Source organism: Eublepharis macularius, chromosome 12 (genome assembly GCF_028583425.1).
Source record: "Eublepharis macularius isolate TG4126 chromosome 12, MPM_Emac_v1.0, whole genome shotgun sequence".
Taxonomy (NCBI): domain Eukaryota; kingdom Metazoa; phylum Chordata; class Lepidosauria; order Squamata; family Eublepharidae; genus Eublepharis; species Eublepharis macularius.
In genome coordinates this window covers 9146110-9156668 of record NC_072801.1, presented here as the reverse complement: position 1 = coordinate 9156668, position 10559 = coordinate 9146110, and the positions used below count along the sequence as shown (strand labels likewise).

General features: G+C 40.5%; 2 protein-coding genes across 3 annotated transcripts in view; one reads left to right on the top strand and one right to left on the bottom strand.

Annotated features, from left to right (window-relative positions):
* Positions 1-2520: 2520 nt before the first annotated feature.
* The window catches only part of EEF2KMT (eukaryotic elongation factor 2 lysine methyltransferase), a 38330-nt gene continuing 30291 nt past the window's right edge, over positions 2521-10559 (bottom strand). The window contains exon 9 of one of the 2 annotated variants that reach the window (XM_054992889.1): positions 2521-3558. The gene's annotated coding sequence lies outside the window, so the exon portion shown is untranslated. Of the gene's footprint in view, positions 3559-5668; positions 10428-10559 lie in introns of those variants that run through there. The other variant, XM_054992888.1, reaches the window with a different exon arrangement.
* LOC129338563 (olfactory receptor 13D1-like) lies at positions 5366-6304 on the top strand. The gene has a single exon (XM_054992890.1). It carries the CDS (start codon positions 5366-5368, stop codon positions 6302-6304), a length of 939 nt encoding a protein of 312 aa, XP_054848865.1.

Sequence of the window (10559 nt, the reverse complement as noted above, 5' to 3'; positions counted from 1 at the left end):
GGCTTTCGGGGACCACAGTTCTCTTTGTCAGATGCAGCTGGCAGGGAGAGCTGTGGTTATCGAGGGCTTATACTACATAGGAATTGTATACCTTCACTGCGGCAAACTGACTCCACACCAAAAGGAGATGTTTACATTTACAAGCAAAGGAATGTTTTGATTGCCTTCACACTAATTGCATCCTGTCTTCTTGTGATATATGTCCTGTTCTTTCCCCTCCCCTCCTCTTCTGTATTTGACCAGTTCGGATCAGGCATCTGATGAAGAGAACTTGATTCTCGAAAGCTTATGCTACAATAAAATAAAATTGGTTAGTCTTAAAGGTGCTACTGGACTCTTTTTGATTTTGCTACTACAGACTAACACGGCTAACTCCTCTGGATCTATGACCAAGTCAGAGTTAGCAACCATAAAGTAGATCAAGATGGGTAGCCGTGTTAGTCTGTCTGTAGCACTGGAAAAGAGCAATTGTCCAGTAGCACCTATAAGGCTAACAGAATTAGTGGTAGGGTAGGAGCTTTCGTAAGCTCACAAAAGGTCATACCCTACCACTCTTTTGTTAGTCTTATTAGGTGCTACTGGACTCTTGCTCTTAGCAACCGTAAGTTACTTCCCAAGGAACTTGGCGGGAGGCAAAGAAGGGGTCTACGATGGGAGAGGGGGTGGTATAAGGCAGGGTCCCCCAACCTTGTTAAGTTGTGGGCAATTTAGAATTTTAAGAGAGGGTGCCATCATGGGGGAGAGGTCTCCAAATGACTGCCTTGGGAAGGGGTATTAGGGATTGGGTGGCTCCTTCTGTGATGGAGGCAGCTGCTTTTAAATGCAGCAATCCCTGCAGATGCCTGCAGGGTCTTTATGAAATACCTCCTTCTTTAAGGGGATAAAGGAAAATGTTTGGCAATGTTTTGTTTTTTTTAACAAGGAAGTGGAGGGCTTACTTCCTGGGTAGCCACAGGGAGAGATTTCCAGGCTACATGTCGTGTGTCACTGGTTTAAAGCAATTTCATACATCTCCATAAGAACACTTGGTTAGGGTGCCAAGGAACGAGATCATCAGGTATTGCAAATACTTGAAGCACTTTGGGTTCAAAATACTCTAGGGGGGAAAGTTCCTGAACAACTGGGCTGGGTGCATCTCTATAATCACAGCCTAGTCTTCTGGGATAACTGGTAAAAGGTGTGCCTTATAAGCAAGGGATATAATTGTTTGGTTTTTTGAGACAATAAAAATTGTTCTTCCTCCATTGTAAGAAATATCTGATTGCTAGAAAGAGGCGGCTTTGGTTTTAAAAAAGGTCTAAGCCAGACCTTTTCTATATTCCTCCCTGATGTAATTTGTTCTTTTTAAAAAACTTTCTTTTTAATAGCAATGATCCAAGATTGCATTTACCTAGTCTGGGCTTTGACGAAAGAGGTGAGTGATGAGATGTTAATAGATTTCAGATGTTCCCTTCTGAGGAAACCTGCATATTTTTTAAAATAAAAACTTCATATGCAAAGTGAAATGAGGCTTACGTGCCAAAATCTGTGGGAAAGGTACGTTTGGAAGTTCTTTGGAATTAACATGTAGATGTTTGATGAATTTGATCACTCTGTTGGACCATGTAAAATCTGAAATGCGAGAGATGGGAGAAACTTCTGTTCTGAATTTTCAATCTTCTATGCAGGTTCTGTTTTATAGCAGTTGCTTGGTCATTTTATACCCATAGTCAATAATTTTAATTTTGTTTTTAATGATTATTTGGGCATATTTATCTTGGAACTGTGATTTTCGAGTGTTCTGCCCTTACAGAGTCTTCGACTTCCATCAGGTTTTATTCATGAATCACATCTATATTCTACCTTTCCTCTGGGAAGCTCAGGATGGGATACATGGCATCATCCTCTTTTAATCTCACAACAACTCTGTGAGATAGATTAGGTTGAGAAATAATGAACCATGATTAAGGGAACTGGGCAGGCTCAAACGCAGATGTTTCTGGGTGCTCACAATTTAATTTAATTTATTAGGTTTCTTGCCTGTCCTCCCCACGTGCAGCCTCAGGGCAGGTTACAACAATATGTAATAATACAATCAAAACAGCAATACACAATAAAATAAAATACACAATTTCATCGTTCCAATACAATAGTTAAAACCACAGTCTAAGATGCAGCATGTGGTGGTTCACCATAATACATCCCACACGCCCGTATCATGGAGGAAGAGCAGGCAAGTCACCAGAATGTAAAGCAAGCAGGGCGAGAAGGTGGCTGACTCCCCCAGCTGTTTTTCTCCAGTTCCTGCCTCTGAACATGGGAGGTTTCACTTGGCTATTAGTAGAATCCATCACGAACGTATCAACCCTCCATGTAGCTGATGTTGGGAAAGGGCTTTCTCTGCCTGGCAACAGTGTTGAGTTAGGTGGGCCAAAGGATATGCGTGTTCGAGTAGTACAGGATTCTTTTTTGAAAGGTTGAGGAAAAGACTTAATGTCAGAGCGCTATGTATTCAGAAGAATAAGACCAGAAACACTGAGGTGTCTTCCAATGTTTGGATTACATCACTTGGCATCCTATATATAGGATGAATCTTTTATTTATTTAATTCAATTTATATTCTGCCCTCCCCACATCAGCAGGCTCGGGGCGGATTACAATCAGTGTAGTAATTTAAAATACATATAGCTTTAAAACCAATAAAACCACATAAATATTTAAAACATACAACAGCAGACTTCTCTAGTTTTTATGTGTTTTTGCCTCATTTTTGGAGGGAGAGTGAGTGGGTGAGGAATAATGTTCATTGTTTCTCACAGAGTAACTTGATTATTCAAATTTGGCTATTTTTCTGAAGGGGAATGTGTTTGGGGAGATTTTTAATAGTACCCTGTTTCCAATTTATAAGTTCCCTACTACCACTAACCCATATATAGATATCAAGACACCAAACACAGTGAATACAGAGGAAAATGGGTTGATCTCTTACATGGAATAACCCCAGACACTGTCTCCACTAGGGAGAGACGTGTAAAGACCAGTAGCATTGGAGGGCCTCATATACCCTTCAGTACTGATTGCTACTTGTCCACAGAACAAAGGATCAGAGCCCAGGATGAAACCCTGTCAAAATGGCACAGAATGACGCATTTTCCCAGAGAACATGGCATCTGACAAGCCTGAATAACAAATGAACCACACAAACACTTGAGAAGCTGGAACTATGTATCCAACATCCTCCTTGGGAAGGAATTCATCCACGGCCAAAACTAAGTAGAATAAAGAAAACAACAAGATGTCTATACATTGCTCAGAGTTCTGTCTCACCAGAGACAGGATCTTAACACTAGAGCAAGGCCTTTCTATACTTGTTTACATTTTTCTGTGTGCTTCTAGCTAGAATGTATGCTCAGAATAAGATTTTATGAAATAGGGCTTAATAATTCTCAAACAGAATGTAAATTCAATGGGGAGAAAGTCCATTGTAGACATTTCATGGCAGCTTCACAAATCTCCCTTTGTTGAACATGCAGCCGTGGCTTCCAGTATATCTTTTCCCTAGATGTTGGTGCTGCCATCCTGAAATGAAGGTAATCATGAGATTAGGGCCTCCTCACAATTCTATGGTTCCAAAGGGTACACACCTAAGGGTGTTTTTTTAACATATACTATTAAAAACATAAAGCGCGAATGTGACAAAGTGACGTTTGCAAGCACAGAGTTTGTACAGGCACCTTTCTCAAAAAGTCATGATGGGCAGCAGCTCCCTGTCGACCGCGTGTTGGGGAACAACTGGGCTTGTGGCTGCATGTGGTTTGTAAAATAGCCCTTGGTATGGCGAGAGGTTTCGGAATGGACAGCCCCTGCTTCCAATGATTCACAGAGTAAACTGAGAGCAGCTCAGCTGGATCAGACCAAAAATCCAACCCGCCCAGCATTTGGTTTACTATACATACAGGAGGCTCATAATTGCACCCTGCCTTTTTCCTGGCTCTGTTTTTGCATTTCTGTTATTGGAGCCATAATGAGGTTTTTCTCTTTGAGTGTGCTACACCTGCACACTCCAAAGAGAGCTACCCCCTGTGAGATTCCATGAAGCCATTGTTACCTTGGTGCACAGAACACACCAACAACCCCCGTCCCTCCCAGAACAAAAGGGCAGATAGCAGGAATCGGAAAACATACAGAAAAGGGCAACCAAAATGGTGAACTCCTCTATTACAACAAATGGCTGAAGACTTTGGGGCTTTTCAGTTGTTTCATGGGTGGGGGGAGAAATCTAGTGTGGTGTAGTTGTTAGACTGTGGACTAGGACCTGGGAGACTCAGGTTCAAACCTCCATTTGGCCATGAAACTTACTGGGCAATGTTAACCCAATTGCTTTCACTTGGTTTAACCAACCTCACAGGATCGTTACGAGGGGCAAAAACTAAGTGGTATCATGTATGCCACCCTGAGCTCCTTGAGTGGGTGGAATAAAAATGGGTAGTTTGTAAGACTTGGAATTAGACATGGTATGGAGAATATGGGCAAAGAGACACACACACCCCATCTCTAAGTAACATTAAATTTGACTTTTCTATCTGAAATGGATCGGAAGCAGATTCAGAGCAGAGAAGAGAAACTATGGTTCAATGTACAAGTGCTACAAGATGTCACTATGGGCACTAGTTTAATTGGTTTTTTAAAAGGGACCAGACAAATTTGTGGAGGGATAGATCCATCAATGGTTGTTAATCACAATTACTCACTAGAACCTCCATTTCAGAGGACGCAGCTCTTCAGTGCTAGGGTGGACTGGGAGGACAACAGGTGAAAGTTTTGACCTCTGAATCCTACATGTAGGCCTTCCATGAGCATCTGGCCACTGGAGGAAGCATGATTGTGGATAACAGGATCCAGCAGAGCTCTTCTTGTGTTCTTATGAGTTAAGACAGACATGGAAAACAGAATGGTGCATTCAAATATTATACAGAAACGTAGTTCAGACTAGAGATACATGGCCCTGGCTGCTGGATGCCAGCCTGAACTGGAGCGCCCAGAAGGCTTTTTTTCATAACGGAAGGGAAATTCAAACATTTTGAGGGCAACTAATGGATCATCTTCTGGGTGACGTGGATGTGATGCAGTACAGTAAAGATATCATCTCAGTCTTGAAATTGAATGATGAAGCTCTGCTGGTAAAGCTCTGCTGAGATCCAGAGGAATTAGCCATGTAAGTCTGTAGTTGCAAAATAGTAGGACTAACCAACTTTACTGCAGTATAAGCTTTTGAGAACCACAGCGACAATAAAGTTGGTTAGTCTTAAAGGTGCTACTGGACTCTTTACTCTGAGAAATACTGTTTCTCTCTTTTGCCCTTCAAGGCAGGCTCTTTTGAAAAAAAATGGGTACTAGGAACATCACGTTTGTGACAGAGTACATCCTCCTTGGTTTTTCTGGCCACCCCCAGCTGGAGATGGCCCTCTTCGCAGTCATGTCTCTAATCTACTTTGTGACCCTCTTTGGGAATCTCTCCCTATTGGCACTGACTTGCCTTGATTCTCGCCTCCACACCCCTATGTACTTTTTCCTCAGCAACTTGGCCTTCTTAAACATCTGTTACACAACTGCCGTTGTCCCCAAGATGCTCATCAACTTCTTGGCAGTGAGAAAGTCCATTTCTTCTTACCTATGTGCTATGCAAGTGTACATCACCCTTTTCTTGGGGGCAGCAGAATGTCTCCTGCTCATGGTGATGGCCTTTGACCGGTACATTGCCATATGCCACCCTCTCCACTACACAACGATGATGAACAAGAACATCTGTGTCTCCCTTGCTATTGGAGCATGGGTTAGCAGCTTTCTGTTCTCAGTTACCCCTACCTTGACAGTAAAGCAGTCACTGTGCGGCTTCATCATAGATCACTTGTTTTGTGAAATCCCCGTCCTGTTTCAGCTGGCATGTCCTGGAGAAGATCTTTCACTGAATGAGACCATAATGGCTGCAGGCAGCGTGTTCACTTTGCTTCTTCCCTTTGTCTTGATCCTCTTGTCCTATGTGCGCATTGTTGTGGCCATACTGCGAATTTCCTCTGCAGATGGAAAGCGGAAAGCTTTCTCTACTTGCTCAGCCCACATCACGGTGGTGACCATCTACTATGGGAGTGGCATGTTCACATACATGAAGCCTCAGTCTGGCTATTCAACTGAGATGGATAAGCTGATTTCTCTCTTTTATTCAGTGATAAATCCCATGCTGAACCCCATTATATACAGCCTGAGAAATAAGGATGTAAAAGAAGCCATCCTGAAAGTGCTGGGGAGAACCAAGGGATCCCAGTAAATACTTACATGGAAGCCTCAAGCCACCCAGTACCAGTTGTGGTTGAAATGTTCTCTTGTGCTAGGCAGCTATTTGGTTTTCAAACTGTATACCTTTATTGGAATAATTGCCATGCATCTGATGAAGAGAACTGTGATTCTCGAAAGCTTATGCTACAATAAAGTTGGTTAGTCTTAAAGGTGCTACTGGACACTCCAATAAACAATGCTCCAAAGTCCAGGAGCACAGTCACAAAGTCTATTAGAATACTGAATCCTTTGTATTCAACTTTGCATAACTGGACAAGGAACAGAATTTAGTTTTGCAAGCACAAATGCTATTATTATCCCTACAACAAAACACCCTGTGAGGTGGCATTGCTCAAGGCCAGTTGGCCAATTGAGCAGTATCATTAAAGTATGGAATATGTTCCATGTCATTGGTCATATTTCTGGTCATTGAGGGACGCTGGCTACATTCAGGGTTCTCTTGAACACATTTTGAGAACAAACCCAATACTGCCTGAATAGCCGAAGTGTGCCACCGTTATCTGAAATAAAAGTGGCTACACAAGACAGGGCTTTTCAGTGGTGTTTGGAGCTGATTTTCTGCAATCAGCTAAAGATGTCCTTATTTACCAGGCTGTAGAATTTTGAAATACTGTTTGCATTGTATGTAAGCCACCTTGAGTGCCTCTGGAATGAGTGGGATAGAAAACATTAAAATATTGGAGTAAATTATTACAAGGTTTGTGTGTATGAGGTCAGTTATCAAAGCAATATTGAGATTTCTATTTTCTTTGACTTGTGAAAGATTTCCAAGTATTGTTTCCTATAATGTAGATGCTTAGGGCACAATAAATCTGTTGGCCTTTGAGGCACTGTAAGACTCATAGTGGTTCCTGCTGCAACAGATTACCCCCTCTGGAATCTGGGAAAGGAAGAAGGATTTGTATCTTTTTGTTTGAAATGCTGTGTTGTGTTATCAGATCTGAGTGCGGTATACAGGTGTGCATAAGCAGAGACTGCAATACTAAGATGTTTCTTTCGATTTATCTCGGACAATTTTGCTATAAAATCTTCCAAGGAAAGCTTTCTCATATGGGAGTATAAGCAAATGACTTCAAGTGTTTAAGCAAATGTTCAGCAGTAGTGGGTTAAGATGGAATCATTCAAAAGCAAAAGTCTTGCCAGTCTCTGTCTCACTTTTTAATCCTAACCATCTCAGATTTTTTTCCTCCCTTTCTTCCAGCAAGTTTCTAATCCTCATGGTTCCGCTAACTAGAAATCCTTTTCAGAGATATAAAACGATGGTGGTATAGTGATGATATTTTTGTGTTATGGAACCTTAGACCAATTACATACATTTCACAATTGGCTTGATAGTGGAGATACAAATCTGAAATTTGAAATACATGTAAGTAACAAATAGATACATTTTTTGGATATCATAGTTCTCAGGGATAACAACCAAATATTCACCAATCTGTACAAAAAACCAACTGACAATTTTTTCCTCAGATATGACAGCCACCACCCAACACGAGAGAAATAATTTACACTCTGGTCAATTTCTCAGAATCAGGAGAAATTGTACTAGGATAGAGGATTTTCAGAATGAGATTTCAATATTACAGCAAAACCTGACAAAGGATACCCACAGCAAGTTTTGCAAATATCTCTTGTCAAGGTCATCGCCAAAGATAGAAGTGAACTATTAAGGGGCAAGAAAAAAGGTGATCTCGGAAGGCTGATAGGTAGCCTAATATAATTCTGTAAATGTAGCCTTTAAAAAGAGCATCTACAGAAACTAGAACATACTAGATGACATACCTATGTGTAGTAAAAAGACCCAGTTATTACAAGAAAACAGCTAGCGTGAAAGATCTCTTAGTACCCAGCAACACTAATCAGAAAAAGAATTTACAATCTGTGTGACCAGGATCTAGGCCTCCAATTGACCATTTTCCCTGTGGGCATTGTTCCTTTTGTAAAAATACAAAATCAATGAAATACTTCATTAATCCTGTAGATAACAGACAATATTGCTTTAAAGTATTCACTACATGGAATAGTGATTACATGGCTTATGCAGTATAATGTGGTTGTGGTAAAATCTATGTAGGCAAGACTAGCAGACCTCTTAAAATAAGACTCTCTGAACACAAAAGTAACATTTCACAGAAAAGAATTGGTGCTCCTCTGGTAGAACATTTTTAGAGCACAAACACAGACCTACAGACTTTTTATTTTGGGTTATATTTAAATGTAACAGACAAGATAAAGTTCTGTTGAGAAAGGAGGCTCAGTGGATTTTGAAACTGAGAACTCTGCACCCTAATGCATGAAATGAGAACATTTCTTGGCAAACATTTATTTAGGCAGAAGCCTAGGCAAGCTCAGGATGTCTACTCTGCTATACAAGAATGATACTCAAAGGAATGTGGAAGGTTTATTTATACACTTTATAAACTTTATAAAGTGTATAAATACACTTTATTTATAAACATTACATTTGTAATGTTTATTTATACACAATTTAAAGAAATAATCTTTTTTGTGATTAGGAAACATGGAGTGTATACTAATGTTAGTTCAGTTATCTATATATTAAGTATTTATTATGAATTGCACTCTGTACATGCTCTGTGAAATTGCACTGTGTTTTAATTATATGTTTTACTAATATGTTTTATCAATTTTTAAGATGATGTATTCATTATGGCTATACATTTTGTATTTCTTGATAGATTCCCCTGACGAAGCTGTTGTGAAACGCGTAGGGGTTATACAATCATTAAAAACTCTTCCCTTTGCATAATTTGCCTTTTCCCCCTTTGTTCCACTAAATAGAAAAAATAGAACAAAAGCACATATGCTTAATGGTGGAAGTGAAAATGATATCATTCCACATGAAGCATGAATGTAAGGTTTTTATTCCAGTCTTCAAAATCTCTGATTTTTATCTTCAGTCATATGAAGCTGCTTTATACTTGGTTGTTGTGGATTTTCCGGGCTGTATACCCATGGTCTTGGCATTGTAGTTCCTTCGCTAGCAGCTGTGGCTGGCATCTTCAGAGGTGTAGCACCAAAAGACAGAGATCTCTCAGTGTCACAGTGTGGAAAAGATGTAGGTCATTTGTATCTACTCAGGAGGGGTGGGTTTGGGCTGAGACATCCTGTAGGAGTTTCCCAGGATGTGGAATGCTAATGGAGGGAGGCGTCACTGTATCCTGTAGAGGTTCTTTTGCATATGGATTGGTGCTTGATATGCTAATCTTCTCTGCAGGGCTATTGTGGGATGTGGAGTATTTCGTTAGCCTGGTGTTTTGCAGGGCTGGAAGCCATGCTCTATTCATTCTTAAAGTCTCTTCTTTCCTATTGAAATTGTGTTTATGCTTATGAATTTCAATGACTTCCCTGTGCAATCTGACAAAGTAGTTGGAAGTGTTGTCAAGTATTCTAGTGTCCTGGAATAGGATACTGTGTCCTGTTTGAGTTAGGCTATGTTCAGCCACTGCTGATTTTTCAGGATGGCCAAGTCTGCAGTGTCTTTCAGGTTCTTTTATTCTTGTGTGGATGCTACACGTTGTGGTCCCGATGTAAACTTGTCAACAGCTGCAGGGTATACGGTATACTCCTGCAGAGGTGAGGGGGGTCTCTACTGTCTTTTGTTGAATGTAGCATCTGTTGTATTTTTCTGGTGGGTCTGAATACTGTTTGTAGGCTGTGCTTTTTCATAAGCTTTCCCATCTGATCAGTGATTCCTTTGATATATGGCAAAAACATTTTTCCTGTGTGAGACTGTTTTTCCTTAGTTGTTTGGTTTGTCCTTGGTTTACTCGCTCTTCTGATTTCATTTCTGGAGTAGCCATTTGCTTGAAGTGCGTGGTTTAGATGATTAATTTCCTCGTTGAGAAAGTGCGGTTCACATATTCGTCTTGCACGGTGCTTTATACTGTTGCACCATTGGTCCATTTAGCTCTGTACTGCCAATGTAGACTGGAGGTCAGTTCCAGAGGATCCCAATAAGCGTCTTTTCCATCTCTGGCACCAAGAATCCTGTAAAACCTGGTGCCTTTTGCAATGTAACAAACATGTTGTGCCAGTGAGACATTGCCCTTCTCATTTATTGAAGTTTCTTGCTGTTACAATGCAATTAAGAGAAAATTTTAACTGTTAAGAAAGAAAAGTAAAAAAGAAACCTATGTTCATTTATCTCCTCCCCCTTTCAACTTTGGTATGTAAAGAAACTGGTAAGATAATTCTAGAGAATT

Coding starts and splice junctions, on each gene's coding strand:
- LOC129338563 (XM_054992890.1), top strand. CDS start 5,366: ATGGGTACTAGGAACATCACGTTTGTGACAGAGTACATCCTCCTTGGT.